General features: G+C 39.7%; 1 protein-coding gene across 1 annotated transcript; it reads left to right on the top strand.

Moving 5' to 3' along the window:
- Positions 1-275: 275 nt before the first annotated feature.
- arih2 (ariadne homolog 2 (Drosophila)) lies at positions 276-17,843 on the top strand. The gene is made up of 15 exons (XM_026928457.3): positions 276-430; positions 2,687-3,144; positions 5,236-5,303; positions 5,408-5,480; positions 6,677-6,818; positions 7,167-7,288; positions 8,583-8,692; positions 8,891-9,008; positions 9,119-9,169; positions 10,683-10,704; positions 10,806-10,957; positions 13,048-13,191; positions 13,398-13,466; positions 14,053-14,166; positions 15,922-17,843. The coding sequence occupies exons 2-15, from the start codon at positions 2,896-2,898 to the stop codon at positions 15,991-15,993; spliced, it is 1,506 nt and encodes a 501-aa protein (XP_026784258.1). The 5' UTR covers positions 276-430; positions 2,687-2,895; the 3' UTR covers positions 15,994-17,843.
- The last annotated feature ends 54 nt before the right edge of the window (positions 17,844-17,897 follow it).

The following is a 17,897-nucleotide window of genomic DNA, read 5'->3' as shown; positions in this document are numbered from 1 at the left end:
AAAATATAGGCAGGTCGTACAATTATATAGCAGTACGTTCTGCGTTTTACACCTATCACCTGATTTGACTTGTGGAAATAATCTTTCATGCCACAATGAGTTAAATGCGCTGTTGTGATGCTCAAATCGGTGCACCATATTCGGTAGCTTTGATGTAGCGCTTGGGTTGCATCCTAAATCGCTATCTATGGAACATCTAGTGCACTACATATAGTGCGGAGTCCTGATTATCATATCCTCAGGAGTGCACCCTTCAGTCACGCATTTGAGACCGGGCCGTTGGCTCAGCGGGACCCGGAAGTGACGCCACTCACTAAGCCCCCGCTTGTATGTTCCGCTGTGCAGCGGCTCGGCTAGCTGAACAGGAGCGCTTCTAACGTTTGGATTTTTTCCTCAAGCAGAAGTCGAGCGCTTTTTTCGTGTCATTCTGGTAGGTGAAATAAAGTCGGTGTGTTTGTGGAGAAGGTGGGTTTTCACGTGTTTAACACGTGACTTGACGGAGAGTTGTAAAACGGCCTTGTTTACATGCGAATCCCCGGGCTGAAGTGCGAGCTGGCGGTGGCGCTCGGGTTCATCCGGGGAGGAAATGATCTTTTTTCTTTTTTAACTCCGAGCTCACAGAATATAAAAAGCCAGAAAAACAGATGTATGTATGCTTTATCGTTTTCAGTAGATTTGATACTGGATGAAAACAGGGTAGTATGGGTTTACACGTTTAACTAGCAGTCAGCCTCCTGCGTATCCGCTGCTGTAGCTAACGCTGGCTAAGCTAGCTTTTAAGTTAGCCAACAATGCAGCGTCCGCGCGCGAGTATAAACAAACCGACTAACGCGTTCAGGTCCGCGGTTTGCAGCCTCCTGTCGCTCCCCGCCCTAACAGGCTCGCCCTGTAATCTCTAACCAGGCACTTTGTGGTATTATGCGTGTCACCCTGTGCTGTGGGTTATTAATAGTAGTGAGAGGAATGCACAGCGAGTTGTTTTTCGTATCTGGAAAAACTCCAGTCTTGAGCTGGATGGCTGATAGTCTGCATTTCAGCCAGATCTCTTGCTCCATCTATGGTGCTTCTGGCTCCGGTTCAGCAGCAGTCCGTGACCAGAGTCACAGTTTACACCGAGGCAGGGGCGAGCTCTGGCAGCGGTCACAGCAGCTCACTTGAGCTAATCTTTCTTGTGATCTCTTCTTGTGATCTTTCTTGTTTAATCCGTTAAACCGCAGCGGAAAGTCTTTCTCTACAGCACAGCTTTGTGTTTGGGCCATTTGTGCATTTCGACCATCTGCGACCTGAGCAGCACAGGGAGAAAATGATCAGACGTGAGAAAACGACCTCTAAAACAACCCACCCTTAACACCCACTCTTTTAACCTCAAAGTGTGAAGTAGCTAAGGCCTGTTTTTCTGTAGAGAAGACTCTAAACAACACAGGCCACCTTGACCAACAGCTGTGGGTTAGTGAAACTGATCCAGAGAGATAAACACAGAGAGCTGGATGTGCACCAAATGAGCCATAAATCCTCATTATTCACCAAAAACAATTTTCTATCACTAAGATTGTGCAATTGCATTGATGTGCAAGTTGATTATGTACAGCTCAACTACACCACTCTGTCTACGCTTGCTGATTAGTTTGTCAGGTAGACTTGGGACCACCACCATTTCACTGATATGAGAGTGTCAGGTAAAGCAGTGCCAATATTTTTAAACATCTCCTGATTTTACATGTATGTTGATTCGAACCCTGGTGTGTTTGTCCTCTAGGTGCTGCACATTTAGGTATGTGAGAACACAGCAAACACATTCAAGTGCGGACCAAAATAACCAATCTGAGACCCGGTCCAAGCCAGGTGGACCCAGTCCACTTCCAAGTGCAAGCCAGTGCGATTCAGTTACAGCAATAAAGAGATTTGACTCTGAATCACCCCGACTGCAGGAGTGAACCATGAAACCATGAAACCATGAAACATGCCGTGTATTACTGGTTGCAACATTATTTTGTAGATGGGAACAGCGAAAGGACAGAACTGTAGCGCTGCAGAAATGTGATGTGTTCTGGATATTTAGACAGAAAAACAAAGAAATGAAAAACCAGATGTGATAAACTAATCTAGATTTAGAGCTATTTATATAATTGTCTGATAAATTATTGTGTAACGGCTGTGTGTTCTTCAATCTTAATGTGATTTTTATGATTTCTGGACACACTTGGTAAAGCTTTGTTTACCTTTTTGGTGACTGTATTTCTGTGAATAAGTTTTTTGCAGGGTTTTTTTTTTTTTTTTTTTTTTTTTTTTTGCTTTACTTTTTTGACACCCCTCAACCAACATTTTTCTGTTTAATTATGTGCAGTATAAAACTAACCAAACCAAAAGTATATACTGTATTTTCACTCTGATTGACAATCAACAAACATGAATTAAACGTGAAACCACCATCAATGTAGTTTGGTTGAGAACAGGCCAACAAAAAAAAAAAATCTCAAAAATTGACTGATGAAGGGTTGAGAATGAGTAACATAAATCAGCTTTAGTGTCTAACTGTTCGTTTTCAGGGCGTACGTGCAACGCTTGATGAAGTCTTCCTTCCCCACTCCTGTGCCATACTGAATACACCTGCTATAAATTATGTTTAATGAAAACATATTAACCAGCTACTGATCAATAACACAATTTCTCATCTGTGTCTATTTAGCGTTTCTAGTTTCTCTCTGCTCGTCCCTATTTCTGGTTTCCTCATGAGTGACGGGGAGTGTGACTTCTTCTGCTTCTTCCGCTGCTGCTGAGTTCGGCACAGCCCCCCCGGGATACGTGTCCAGTCTGGGGCAGACGGCGGCAGCACCGAGGGCCGCTTGCTGGTGGAAAGCGGCGTTTGAGTCGGCGCACGGATAAGCCCCAAGGGCTATGTCTGTGGACATGAGCAGCCAAGCGTCCGACAGTAATGAGGAAGATTTCGAGGAGGAGGAGAATGAGGGCGCAGAAGAGGAAGATCAGGGTGATATGACTTATTATTATGAAGGCGTGGCTGGCGACGTGGAGCAAGCGGAACCTGACGCTTTTGACCCAGAAGAATACCAGTTCACGTGTCTAACGTATAGAGAAAGCCAGAGACTGCTGACTGAGGAGGTCAACCATGTGTCCACCTCCCTTAAGGTTTGTATTTGTGGTGTGTATGTGTATGTGTGTGTATGTGTGTGTGCATGGCTCCCTTCAGGAAGACGCTTAGGTTCTGAGATTTTAAAGTGCTCCAGCTGCACTTCAGAATGTTTTTAAATGATTAACCCCTCTTAGATAGCTGATTACAGATATATACAGTGATGCTTGGGTCAGATTTGTTAACACAGTACTGTTTTTTTTTCTTCTTCCAAATTAAAACACTTTCGCAGGACTTTCTCTGGACTTTCTCAGAACTTCTGATTTAGGAGGTGTTCCATATGAGCTCAGTTTGTGAAATAAGCTTGAACCTTCCCTGTCCAATATGCAAATTGTTAGATTATAGTATATTTTGACAGATTTGGCTACATTTAAATGAAACAGCCTGCAAATATAACAATGCAAATTGAGACTCAGATACTGAGTCGATACATTCTTCTCTGCATGTGATTACAGAGAACTACTTTACTGGCAGTTAAATAGTTTTCTATCTGCTTGGGACAGCAGGAGAACATTTATATATATATATAGCAATATACTGTATTTGTTCTTTTATTGCTGTTGAGAAATAAAGCAACAGATTCCGTTGCAGTCCAATAGAGTATGATTTATTTATTTGCCCCCCACACACTTCAGCACTGCAGGTGGGCAAAGTTGACTCACTGAACTGTCTGATGTAAAATACACTGGGAGGAAACCCTGCTGTGTTCGCATGAGTGTGAGAGAGAGTACAGGGAGAAAAGGCTGTGTGTGGTTCTGCATATTTTAATGTGACCTGGCACTGGTGTGACTGTGTGGGCTGCAGTGTTACAGCTGCTTCTCTTAAACCCAGAGCAGCTTTATCAGGTTTAAATCTTTCACTGGCAGCATGCAGGGAGATGCTTCCTGAAGTCAGCAGCCATGCTTTTACTGAGGCTACATTAGCACAAGCTTTTCTTCATTCTGTCTCACTAACAAATGGCACACTAATGTTTAGAAAGAGTTGTTTTTCTGGGTAGGTCTTAAAGAGCAACTGGCAAATTTCATGAAAATGTATCAAGAACGTGATTTATCATGTGTCTTATATTTAACAAAGGTTGCATTCCAGGAAGTTGGGCATTGGCCTTAGGGCCTGAGACATTTAAATGTACTGGGGACAGGGTTTAGTTGATTCACATACTTTCAAAACACATTTTTGCTCTGGTCTATTAGACACACACACACACACACACACTCGTCCACCCAGCACTAGTGAGAATGAGGCCTTGTAATTGTGTAGATTTAGAGATCTTGTTATACAGATGTATTTGTTTATAAGTAGGTTTTTATGTTCTATAGGTTTTCCTGAATGCAGCACACAGAACTCAGAAATATGCTTCATCACTGAGGGATGTGTAAAACTCCTTAAAATGCATTTTACAGGAACTTCATAAATTTCAACACAAAAGACTTGCTGCTGTTACGGTTTTTCACAACAGGCTTTAGAAAGTCATGATTGGCCCCCAAGAATTTTTTCTGTCCAGCTGTGAAAGCCAAAATTCCAATCTCCATCTTCTACTGGCAAATAAATAACGTGTGATTGTCAGTGTGTTCAGTGACCAGTGACGCAGATGGTGGTAAATCAACAGGAAAAGGCCAGGTGATCTTCAAGATTTTCAGGAGAAGACATATCACTGGAATTATTATAATGAGTCCCCACTGGCTGAACGTTGAGTGGTAAACTGGTTGGCCAAAATTAGTAAACAAGCTGACTGGCTTTCCTACTGTTTCACTGACAAACACCGAATGTTGCCTTGACCTTAAGACTTTACTACAGTCAGCATGCGCAATCTCACTGACCAGTCGGATGAAAAACTCCAGCCTAATCTTTTCAGCCTAATCTTTATCTTCATGTGTAGCAAATATGTGATTAGATTACCACACACTAGAATTTTGTCATGCTTTCCTGTAGTAAGACAAGAACACGGAAACCTGTTTATGCAAATCTAACTTATAATGGCGGTTGTTGGATTCTGTTAATAAAAGATTTTATTATTCGAGTCTCATGCGTAAATTAATTTTTTAGTCAAAGATAAATCAGTGATGTAATTTTTTCTTTCTGTATTTCTCTAGGTGTCACCAGCTGTAGCCAAACTGGTCCTTGTACATTTCCACTGGCAAGTGTCACAAATACTAGACAGGTACGATAACACCCACACAAACTTCCCTGAATAAATACGTTTACAAGTTTACAAAACAAACAAAGTAGGGGAAGAACTGATTGCGTTTCCCCCGTGTGTTATAGGTACAAGTCCAACTCGTCTCAGTTGCTTTGTGAGGCCCAGGTTCAGCCCATAAGCACCTGCCGATCTCTCACTGTAAGTATGTTTTTTTTTTTTGTTTTTTTTTTTTTTGGCTTACTTCAGTGACATATAAAACTAATTCTCACTAGCACTTTTATGGGATTTCTTTCTGGGAAGTTATTTGCCAGCCTAACTGTACCATAACTTGTTCCACTGGTGTGGCATGTGCAGTAGTTCTGGTCTCAGCACTAGTGTATCAGTTTGTGTATTTTATAGTTATAAACAAAAACACAGCTGTGTGGAAAAGCAGAAATCACCAGCATTAAACCCTGCAGTCAGAGATGCTTTTGATTTGCCTGCATCTGGGACATTTCTGCTTCCTTGACGCCTGTGTTGTTGTTTACAAGTATGGTGATTGTTTGAGTGTGTGATTTTACAGTGTGTTTCAGAAACATGCCTACCAAATCACATGGGCATATTACAGTAATGCAGAAATGATAGCACGTGCATTGCTTTGCATTATAAGTGTACTTGTGCGTGCTTGTTTTAACAGAAGAAAGAAATCTATATAGCTATAAAAATAAAATATTTATGAAAAACAGAGCAGTGTGTTAGGGCTGCACGGTAATGGCTAAAATGTTCAATGTTACTGTTATGTTCAATATTGAAATCACAATTATTTATTACATTCAGCCAGCTTAGGAACAAAGTAGTTTTATTGCACTTTTCTTACTATTAGCAGAAAATAAATGTTTTCACACAGTACATTATATTCCTTCAAATGACTCAAGAAAATAAATATTTTTACACAGTACAATATATTCTCATATATTCTACAAATGTCTCAATCTTCAAATTAAAGGCTATTTCTTAGTCACATTAATTAATTGTATCTTTTGCTAAATGTCTAGGGATCTGTAGTTTTGCCTGTGGAGCTGAATAAAATTGCCTCTCTCTGCAGGTTCACTGTGTTTAAGATGCAGAGACCGAACAGTGGTCAGAGCTCACTGTGATTGGTCAGACAGTTACAACTCAGTGGGGAGCTTGTGATTTAATGTAGAAGAGATGCTAAGAACCAATATGTAGGTATTTAGCTAACTTCAGCAAAACTCACAAGTAACCGAAGTCGATTATGATTAATTAATGTAGGAGGACAAAAATTGTGGGCAGGATTAAAATGTGCATAATTGTTCAGCCCTACTGTGTGTGTTTTGGTTAATACTATTCTCTCCTGGCTGAACTGGTTCATACCGTGTATTTACTGTGTGTAGGCCGTGGCGTCGTTGCAGTGCGGTGTGTGTCTGCAGTTTGTACGGAGAGATGCGCTGCTCTCTCTACCGTGTCAGCACTCCTTCTGCAAATCCTGCTGGGAGCAGCACTGCACCGTGCTGGTCAAAGATGGCATAGGAGTGGGTAAGTACACACACACACACACACACACACACAGATCTATACGCACAGATGCGGTTAGGAGTTGTTGGAGTCTGTGTATTTCTGCTTTTTGTCATTACGAGTATTCCTGTTTGACTCTTTAACACTTCATTAATGTATGTATTGTATTGTTTTGCAAGAGTGTCTGTGAAAGTGAGAAAAGGCAAGCATTTCATTTGTTGTCTCTTGTTTGTTACTGATCTGCTTTTTATTTAGAAAATTTTACTCAGATGTGTAGCATTTCATTTCTTTAAATCACTTATCAAGATATTTCACTGTTTGAACTCGACAAATACTTTTAAATCCACCCATACGTGTGCGTACTTTTAGGGATCTCGTGCATGGCTCAGGACTGTTCTCTTCAGATGCCAGAGGATTTCGTCCTGCCACTGCTGCCCAGCGAAGAACTAAAGGACAAATACAGACGCTACCTCTTCAGGGACTACGTGGAGGTATTGTGTGTGTGTGTGTGTTTGTGCGTTTTGCAAATTGCACAAAATACACGCAGAATCACAAGTGGATGGACTAGTGATGTCATGACACCACAATGTTGTAATCACAATTCTAGATTCCAAAACGAAACCAAAGTTAAGATAAAACAAATAAGTAACTAAATAATTCAAACATGGTTTCATTTAATACTGTATTTGTTACAGCCTCTTAGGATATACAAATAGGGGAAGGCACGTTACTACTGTCTGAGTGTACTACTGTCTATCATAAAAAACTGTTTATCATCAAAAACATGAACAAAAAATTAATTATAATAATTACAGTCATAGCCCCATACTGTATGACCTGCACTAATTACACTTAAAAACAGTGTCTCTCACGCGTGCAATAAAATTGTAGTTATTTGCATTGCGTGCATTGTGCGTGTACTACTACACGGCATCAATTTATAATTTATAACAGTTCTGAAGTTACACACATTTTGTACAGCACCATTTAAACATGATTCATTAAAATACCCAGTTTAAAATGTAGGCAAATAAATTTCCTGTGTAGTGACAAGCCTCGTGAGTCACAGTGAAAACAGTTAATCATACTCCTGAAATGAAAACCATTCAAGCTGGCAATTCTAGATTCCAGTGGAGGTATTTCTAAAATATTGGTAAAATCTCACCCTTTGAGCTCACATTTTCCGGAAGCTGAGGGTGTGAAACTAGGTTTCTTTATCCGTGCACTTTGCTGCCCGAGCCTGTTTGTGCATCTCGCTCATAAGAGTCAAATTAGCAGGCACAGTTTGTTTCACCTATAAGCAGAATATAATGTCAGCCAATTGTTTACCTAACCATAGCATCATAAGTATGGAACATTATGTATTCATATTTTATACCGTGTTGTAGTATTGAAAAGGTATTAGACTTTCCACTCCTCATGCAAGTGAGTCTTTCTGTCATGCTTTAGGTGGTAACTCAGTGCCATATTGTATCCATTATAACTCATGAGATATGAACCTTGCGCCCAATCTGACCCAACAGCTCCAGTGTTAAATGACTTTAGTTTTGCAGGGCAGTTTACAAAAAATTTTTGTCACAGGTGGCTGTGGCATCTTCAGGATTCAAACATACGATCTCCCAAAGATAGGGCAAACGTGTTTCTGTTGCACCACTGGGGAGCCCAGTGATAATTAATTTTAAAATAAAGAATTGTACAGTACTACTAAAGTAACCTAAAGTACTATAGATGTAAGTTATGAAGTAAACCACAATCTTTCTCTCTATTTATTTTGTCTTTCTACAGAGTCACTTCCAGCTGCAATTGTGTCCTGGCGCAGACTGTCCCATAGTCATAAAGGTGCAAGAGCCTCGAGCTCGCAGAGTTCAGTGCAGTCGTTGCGATGAAGTCTTCTGGTAAATAAAACATTCTTGTATGCAGAAACAGCACTCACTCAATCACTCTTAAATTCATGCCACACCCAAAATGTGTAGATTAGCTTGGTAACACTATAACTCTTAGTAATGCCCTTAATACAAGCTACCTCATTAGTGGTAGCTCATTGTATGTGCTATATATGAATGTGTTCTTGTTCTTTCTGTCTTTCCCTCTAGTTTTAAGTGCAGACAGATGTACCACGCCCCCACAGATTGCGCTACCATCCGCAAATGGCTCACTAAATGTGCAGACGATTCAGAGACGGCAAACTACATCAGTGCACACACTAAAGACGTGAGTAAATTCACCAACACTAACACTAACAATGTGCATGTACACATACATATATGTTGAATTGTTTTGCTGATCTTTGCTGTTCTCGTTACTCTTGTTACTCTTTGTAGTGTCCTAAGTGCAATATCTGCATTGAGAAAAATGGAGGCTGCAACCACATGGTAAGTAGTGTGCACTCCGGCTGCGCTCCATTCTAACTCCTGCACCTTCACGGCCATTGCGAAACAGGATGTGCCTACATCCAAATGAACTCTCTGACCTTCGTATATGCACTTCTGTTAGATTATGGAGATGGTAGTTTAAAAAGCGTAATTACTGTGTTTAAAAATCTGTCTGCCCTAGGAACCTGAGTATGTGGTGGATTAGCAAGTTATGCTAATATTGGTCTTGTGGGAATGGGCATAATCTGGATAAAGTGTGAATGTACTTTATCCTCACCAGTCATGTGACTGATGTCGATTGTCCCTCCCACATAAGTAGGTTTTATCAAAACGAAGCATTCTCGTTTAACGCCCTCTTTAAAAGTGAGCAGCCTGCTGACTGAAAGCTCACCTAACAAGCATAATACTGTATTAATATGATAATTTGCTAAGATTGAATAATCCTGATCTGACTGGTTTGTGCTGTTGAGCCTATTTCTTGAGTGGTGTAGCAGCCTGGGAGTCTTGGACAGACGGATGTCAGGCAAGCATGCTCATAACAATATTAGGCCACGCCCAGACCATTCTCAAATCATTGCTCATTATCAAACTCAGTTGGTTTTTATCATATTTCATATTTCTCCCTGTCTCAAAATTCTCAAATTTTGCATGCAAAAATTAGTAGCATTTTATACAATATTCCTTGGCACTGTAATATAGCAGACATTTTTTAGTTTACACAATTTATTAGTTAATTTATTAGTGCCTGATGGGTGAGATTTGGCCATGACCAAATTAGGGAGAAAATTGGGGGGTACTTCTGCTCCTGCCTGACATACTGTAGATTTGATAAACAAAAACTCAGAATTGTACAGGACTGGAAGCAAGAAGCACTGGACCAAAATTCTAATATGGCAAATAAGAAAGAAAAGCTTGCAGCCTTCAGTGTTTGTGCTCTTTTTTAATTTGATACTGGGCAAACTATATTAAATATACTCTTGATGTCAAATTAATAGAGGTTCTCTATATTTGATATTGGTCAAACTACAGGGTCTCCCAAAAGTCTCCATACATGTATGCAAGCACCACGTCGGTTATGCCTTTGTCAGTGGATGTTCGTGGACGTCCACTTCTCATTTGGTCCGCAACACTTCCAGAATTTGTTAATATGTTTGGCAACAGTGTCATGTGTGATGCGCTTGCCATCTTTCCTATTAAAGTCCATCGCAACCTTGCGACATTGCCCCAATCCAGCCATGAGAATGATTTCAATACGTTCTTCTAATGTCAAAGCTATGTATGGAGACTTTTGGGACACTGGGTATCAAATATACTTTTAATATCATTGATAGAGGCTCTCTTGATTTGTTAAAAGAAATATTCACGTTTACCCATAGTTTAAGTACCGTAACTGAATGTCAGACTCAGATTGTGAACGTTTTATTTCTTAAATTTTATATTTTTATATTTTACATGTTGTTTACAGGCTTTCTGAAAGTGTTTATCTTTTTCCTCTCTCTCTCTTTCTATGCAGCAATGCTCCAAGTGTAAACATGGTAAGAGCCTAACTGCTGAGCATTTAAGATTACCTAATCAAATTAAACCAGCTCTAACATGCAGTAGTCTGGCTTTGAATTAAGGGAATGTATGTGTGTAGATTTCTGCTGGATGTGTTTGGGAGATTGGAAGACTCACGGCAGCGAGTATTACGAGTGCAGTCGCTACAAAGAGAATCCTGACATCGTGAACCAGAGCCAACAGGCGCAGGCTAGAGAGGCCCTGAAAAAATACCTCTTCTACTTTGAGAGGGTAAGACACATGCATGCATGTACACAAAAAATTCAGAGAAGCCATAAACAGCCACTAGTTAGTTTTAAGTTACTACCCTAATGACTTTCTGTATGTTAGTCATGCTCCCTAAGGCCCTGTGTTCAAAATGACATCATTTTCGAAAAAAAAAAAAAATCAGTTATTACTAATAGGGCAACTGATGCCAAAAAGTCTGTCAAATTTATATAATACAGATGTGGACAAATTTGTTGGTACCCTTCCATGAAAAAAGAAGAACCCACAATTTGCTCTGAAATAACTTGAAACTGACAAAAGTAATTGGCATCCATCATTGTTTATTCCATATTTAATAAAAATTAGACTTTGCTTTTGATTTTTGATTTAACAGAGTATTTTAAACGATAAAACAAATGAAAATGGCATGGACAAAAAAAATGATGGGACCCTTAACCTAATATTTTGTTGCACAACTTTTAGAGTATCTGTAGCTCTCAGTGAGACTTCTGCACCTGTCAGCAGGTAGTTTGTCCCACTCTTCCTGAGCAAACTGCTCCAGCTGTCTCAGATTTGAAGTGAGCCTTGTCCAGTCTGCATGTTTCAGCTCCATAGATTGCATAGATGTTCGATAACATTCAGATCAGGGCTCATAGAGCGCCACTTCAGAATAGTCCATTGTTTTGTTCTTAGCCATTCTTGGATGCTTTTACTGTGGGTTTTGGGTCTTTGTCTTGTTGGAGGACTCATGACCTGCGACTGAGACAGAGCTTTCTGACACTGGGCAGTACGTTTCGCTCCAGAATGCCTTGATAGTCTTGAGATTTCATTGTGCCCTGCACAGATTCAAGGCACCCCATGCCAGACACAGCAAAGTAAACCCAAAACATAACTGAGCCTCCTCCATGTTTCATAGTAGGTATGGTGTTCTTTTCTTTGAAAGTGTCATTTTTGTCTGTGAACATAGAGCTGTGGTGACTTGCCAAAAAGCTCCAGTTTTGTCTCATCTGTCCAAAGGACACTCTCCCAGAAGCATTGTGGCTTGTCAAAATAAAATTCCAGTCTGCCTTTTGTATGTTTTTCTTTCAACAGTAGAGTCCTCCTGGGTCTTCTTCCATTGAGCCCACTGTCACTCAATAAGTGATGGATGGTGTGGTGTGACTGATGTACTTTGACTTTGAGTTCAGCTCGCATCTCTTTGGAAGTTTTTCTTGGCTCTTTGTCTACCTTTTACACTATCCTTCTGTTCAATCTGGGGATGATTTTCCTCTTGCGGCCACATCCAAGGAGGTTGGCTACAGTCCCATGGACCTTAAACCTCTTAATAATATTTGTAACTGTAGTCACAGGAACATCAGGCCGCTTGAAGATGGTCTTATAGCCTATGCCTTTAACATGCTTGTCTATAATTTTCTTTCTGATCTCCTCAGACAACAGTCTCCTTTGGTTTCTCTGGTCCATATTCAATGTGGTACACACGATGATACCAAACAGAAGAGTGACTACTTTTCTCCTTTTTTTAAATAGGCTGAATGACTGATTACAAGATTGAAGGCATGTGTGATACTAATTAAAGAAAGCACTTAGCTTGAAATATGACTATAATCTGAATATTTATAATCTTTTCTAGGGGTACCAACAAACCTGTCCAGGCCATTTTAGAAGATCTTAGTAGGAAAAGGAGTAATTTGTCTCTTTTCACACTTTCTTTGCTTTACTCTATGACATAGCAATGGCATGCAGGTATGCATGAGACAACTGCTTTTAATTTCATCACTTTTCAGGAGGAATGAAGCATTGTTTCAATGCTCTGTAAGGGTACCAACAAATTTGTCCACATCTGTAGGCTGATTCTTTCAACCAAGTAATATATAATTTGGGCCTTCCTATATTTACACACTATATAAATGGGCACATTCTAACACTTTACACTGTAATGCAGAATATCTATGAAATATTTCTTGTGAGTGTGGATTTAGAGTTTTTACATGCAGCTGAACTCTCAGCACCAGACACTTAAAGAGATCCAGTGAATTTCATGTTCTTTCCATTACTGCTGTTGATTGGTTTTAGACAACAAACAGGCACTAAAATGTGTGTGTGGATGTGTTTAGTGGGAGAACCACAATAAGAGTTTGCAGCTGGAGGCTCAGACGTATCAGCGCATTCAGGAGAAGATTCATGAGAGGGTCATGAATAACCTGGGTACCTGGATTGACTGGCAGTACATGCAAAATGCTGCCAAGCTACTGGCCAAGGTACGTACACACATTGCTAATCTCTCTGTAAGGTATACACAGAAAAAAAAAAATGCAACTATTGGCACCCCTGTGTCAGTTATATAGCATCATACTTAATTCGATTGACCAGTAAGATTATTTTACATGTCATGCTGAACAGCTATTTTGGATGCATTCACATACAAAAGGAACATTATCCCTTTGTTTGTTTTTCCTCTCCCTAGTGTCGCTACACACTGCAGTATACCTACCCTTACGCCTACTACATGGAGTCTGGACCCCGCAAAAAACTGGTGAGAGATCTTACCAACCACAGTGTGTGCATATTTAAATGAAGGTCTAAATGAAGATCTGTGTATAGGCCAAATTTATTGCTCTATTTTCTATTTTTTTTTATTTATTTATTTTACTGATGTGATGATAGCAAAGATCATGATCAACTATTGTTGATGTGGTTTTTATTTAATATATAGTTATTTGGCATAAATGTAAACCCTTTCAACTGAATTGACCAGGCATGATAATGTGTTTCTTAAAAGAAGTTATTCTTTCCCTAATCTAAACAAGATAATATTATCTTGAATCTGACTGGAATTTTAATAAAGCTAGGAACACTAGAGTAGTTTATGTGATTTAAATGTTTTGAATCTTTTAACATAACCGATTTGTGTTCTGTCAGTGAAAAAGTTCAGAAATAAAAAGCTCTAATAGCTCCAATAAATAAATATGAAGATACATACTGTGCTTAATATTTAAATAGTTGAATTATACTCAGAAATTTAAACTGTAGCTGTTGAGTACTGTACTAATATAACTTCACTAATATTGAGCAGTTGTTTACATCTAGTGGTTGGGGTATGTTTGTGCGTGTGTGTGCAGTTTGAGTACCAGCAGGCGCAGCTGGAAGCGGAGATCGAGAACCTGTCATGGAAGGTGGAGAGGGCAGACAGTTACGAGAGAGTAGAGGGAGAGCTCAATGCCACTGATAGAGGGGTGAGAAAACACAGGACTGTACAAAGTGGATGGAGACACTTGTTACTTTGTTGTTTTGTTGTTGTTTACAGCACTATCTGCTCCTACCACACACAAGCTCTTGACCTTGCAGGTTCAAAGGATAACTCCCAGCCAAATGCACTGCAAGCTCAAACCCCCACTGTTCACACTCCGCATGCATTACATTTACATTTACATTTATGGCATTTGGCAGACGCCCTTATCCAGAGCGACTTACAATAGTGCTTTGAAGTCTATCAAAAATACATTCTGATATTGGCTCGCTAGGTCACAAACTAGGAATACCATCAGTCCAAAACTCTAATAAAATTTAAGTATTTTATGAAGAGGTAAGTCTTTAGACGTCGTTTGAAGACTGCCAGTGACTCAGCTGTTCGGACATCTAGGGGAAGTTCATTCCACCACCTTGGTGCCAGAACAGAGAAGAGTCTCGATGCATGCCTTCCTTGTACCCTGAGAGATGGTGGGACCAGTCGAGCAGTGCTAGAGGATCGGAGGGAGCGTGGTGGCGCTCGAGGTGTGATAAGTGCTTTGAGATAAGTGGGTGCTGGTCCGTTTTTGGCTTTGTAGGCGAGCATCAGTGTTTTAAATCTGATCCGGGCAGCTACAGGAAGCCAGTGGAGGGAGCGCAGCAATGGGGTGGTGTGGGAAAATTTAGGAAGGTTAGGATTCTGGATCAGTTGCAGAGAACGAATGGCGCTCAATGGCGCTGCATTCTTATGTTACACTGCTCGGTAAAAACCTCCAGTACTCGAGGGGGTAATAGAGTACAAATCTGAATACAAGTAAAGAGCATGTGGTATTATTCCAGTAGCCACAGTAATAAACATATTTAATAGCATATTTCCAAAAACATTCTTTAATGTTATCGGTAATTGCGACTGTGGCGCAGGAGCATTGCAGACATTTTGACAGCCAGTATCTGATCACAAACCGAACTGATTAGACTTATGTCTTTTTTACTACAGCACAAAACTATTCAACAACTTGATCAAAGCATGACATTCACTGTTTGAGAAAATTACAGAGAATTAGCATTTGTAGGCAAGGTTAAAAAGTAAATAAACAATTCCATATCATTTTGGTTAAATATATTTATGGTTCCTTAAATTTGAGATGTAAAGGTATGTAGGCTAATAGGCAGGGGGAAAAAAACTATAAAACCAATTTTTTTTTTTTTTTTTTTTGTTAAATTTAGTGGTGGCAACATCCAGTGGGTTTTCCCAAGACTGCCTCACATTTATGCTAGTTATTACTCTGCACTCCTGTTGAAGTCAAGGCACTTTTTGGTTGTTTTACAGCCATTGCTCTGCTGCATTTTTTGGGTCACCGTAATAATGCAATCTAAAGTTATTATAAGATGGACTGGGCCTACAAGTGAATTTGACTGATAAGTAGTCACATGACTTGTATGTGAAATGATAATTCTCACATATTTGCATACTACTTTGTGGAATAGTATGCAGTATACAGTATGTATATACTGGTGCAGTGCACTGTGCTCTTGTGAGCTCATTGGAAGAAAGTTATACTGCCCCTTGTTGCAATGCCTAAAATGCAGTATGCAATATGCCATGGGTCGACACGTTTTTACACGTTGGTGCAGTGAAAATCGATCTTGTGTAGCATGTAGCATTTGTAGCATTTTTTTTTTTTGTGTTTCTCTTCTGTTTTGCTGATTGTTTTAAATAGTTGTGTGCTTTTGCATTGAATTAAATTAACCTTTTTTTGTAGGATTTGGAAAATCAGATGCACATTGCTGAACAGAAGAGACGCACACTGCTGAAGGACTTTCACGACACCTGAACGTCCGTCCAAAATGCTCGCAGCGTTTGCTCTTTTCTGTCATCTCTTCAACCCTCTTCATCTGTTTTTTGCTCCAAAGATCCCCTCACCTCCTCATCCACTTTTGTTTCTTTTGTGCTGTTTCTCATCTCTCTCTCGTTCTCTAATTCACAGGCCATCTCTCCTGCTCTCTCTCTCTCCCTCCCTCCCTCCCCCATCTGTCTCTCAGCTCCAGGGTTTCAGAATATTACGACTGTATCCTCATTCATGCCCCATTTTTTTTTTTTTTTTTTTTTTTCTTCACACCTCAGTATCAGCTCACAACACACACAGAGAGTTTAAAACACTCCTGAAACATGGACTAACTGCTGCTCTTCCAGCTGATTCCTCCCAGTAATCACTGTTTGTTTTTGTTTTTTGTTTTTTTTTTTCTTTCAGCTTTTCTTTTTTTTTTTTTGCTTCTCACTGAGTTGATTTTTTTTTTTCCTGAAAGATGGCTGTTGATAGTTAGCTCATTTAAAAACAAACATGCTGTAATTTTCAACGGTTGTACATTAATACAGAAATAGTTACTGAGAGAAGGTTTTTAAACCAGATATTGAGTCCTGTGTGTTTGTTCTGTACACACGTGCGCGCACACACACACCACATGTCTCCTTATTGTAATAATTTTTTGTAATGAAATGGAAAATGTTATTTCAACAAATTAGTGAGCTAATGCTGTCATTCTCTGGTACGTTTGTCTTTTAGAAACCTTCGTGAGCAAGTTAAGTGTGCCTTTACCTCACGCCCACTTCCGTTTCTGTGTGCTCACGTGCTTGTTTGGCATGTGTAACCACTGCATTTTCAGGTCTATGCGCACAGACCAAATATAGCAAGCCCTGTGAGCCTGAGATAAAATTAACCCCATGGGATGGCCCATGCACACGTGCATCCAGAAGATAGAGAAAACACAGCTACGCCCAACACTACATCATTGTGCCCTACCTACTACCCAGGACAGACTGTATTCGGAAAATCAGCTTTTGCCTGTTTGGGTGAACTGAGATAATGTGAAGCTTGTAGTTTCTTTAGGAAATAAAAATATTCACATTTTTACGTGCCACTCAGAAGCACTCAGACTAGAGAAACTGTTCGCTGGCTCACTGTTATTGTAGTACAGTGCAAGTGACAAACAGGCTATGCTCTAACCCGCATACTGTGGTTCTAAGTAGTAGTACACCATAAACTATTGATGTAAACCTCAGTCTTCCAGACAATACAATGTGATCTCAATTCTTAAGGCAATGATTGAGTATTTGAAGATACCACTGAATCTGCTAGGATACGATTTCGATTCATAAGGCAACAAATACAATGTTTGACTGTTCTACTGAATCTGCTGTGTTTTGATAATTTCCATTTATAAGGCAATGATATGATATTTGATTATACCACAGAATATGCTATGATACAATACCATACTTTTCTAGCTGACCACCGTTAATTTAAGAGTGATGACATGGAGATGGCCTATTTTAAGTATCGGAATTTATGAGCAAATCAGCTTGCTAGTCTATTTACACATCAGTTTAAAATTATGACATATTGATGATAGTAATGATTGTATGCAACATTACTCTGTCCCAAAAGGTAATTGGGACAGAGTTAATTTCAAACGTTGCCTTTTAATTGATGCATTGATCCAAATCATCTGATCATTACATCCCTACTATTTACTACATTTGTGTGGCATTTTGTGGGTGTCCTGTGGGTAGTTGGTGGAGTATAAAGCATGTTTAAATGCTCTTAATATTGTTGATTATATTAAGTCCATAGCAATTTTGTATGTAAATATCAAACTTGGAGTAATTAAAAAAACTCAAACAGTTCGTTCATCTTTAGTAACTGTTTTATCATGGTCAGGGTTGTGGCGAATCTAGAGC

The sequence above is a fragment of the Pangasianodon hypophthalmus genome, chromosome 8, assembly GCF_027358585.1.
Source record: "Pangasianodon hypophthalmus isolate fPanHyp1 chromosome 8, fPanHyp1.pri, whole genome shotgun sequence".
Lineage (NCBI taxonomy): Eukaryota > Metazoa > Chordata > Actinopteri > Siluriformes > Pangasiidae > Pangasianodon > Pangasianodon hypophthalmus.
The sequence above is the reverse complement of the archived record's forward strand: the minus strand, read 5'-3'. Positions and strand labels throughout refer to the sequence as shown.

Coding starts and splice junctions, on each gene's coding strand:
- arih2 (XM_026928457.3), top strand. CDS start 2,896: ATGTCTGTGGACATGAGCAGCCAAGCGTCCGACAGTAATGAGGAAGAT. Junction 9,170..10,682: donor ATGGAGGCTGCAACCACATG/GTAAGTAGTGTG, acceptor CTTTCTATGCAG/CAATGCTCCAAGTGTAAACA. Junction 13,192..13,397: donor CTGCCAAGCTACTGGCCAAG/GTACGTACACAC, acceptor TCCTCTCCCTAG/TGTCGCTACACACTGCAGTA.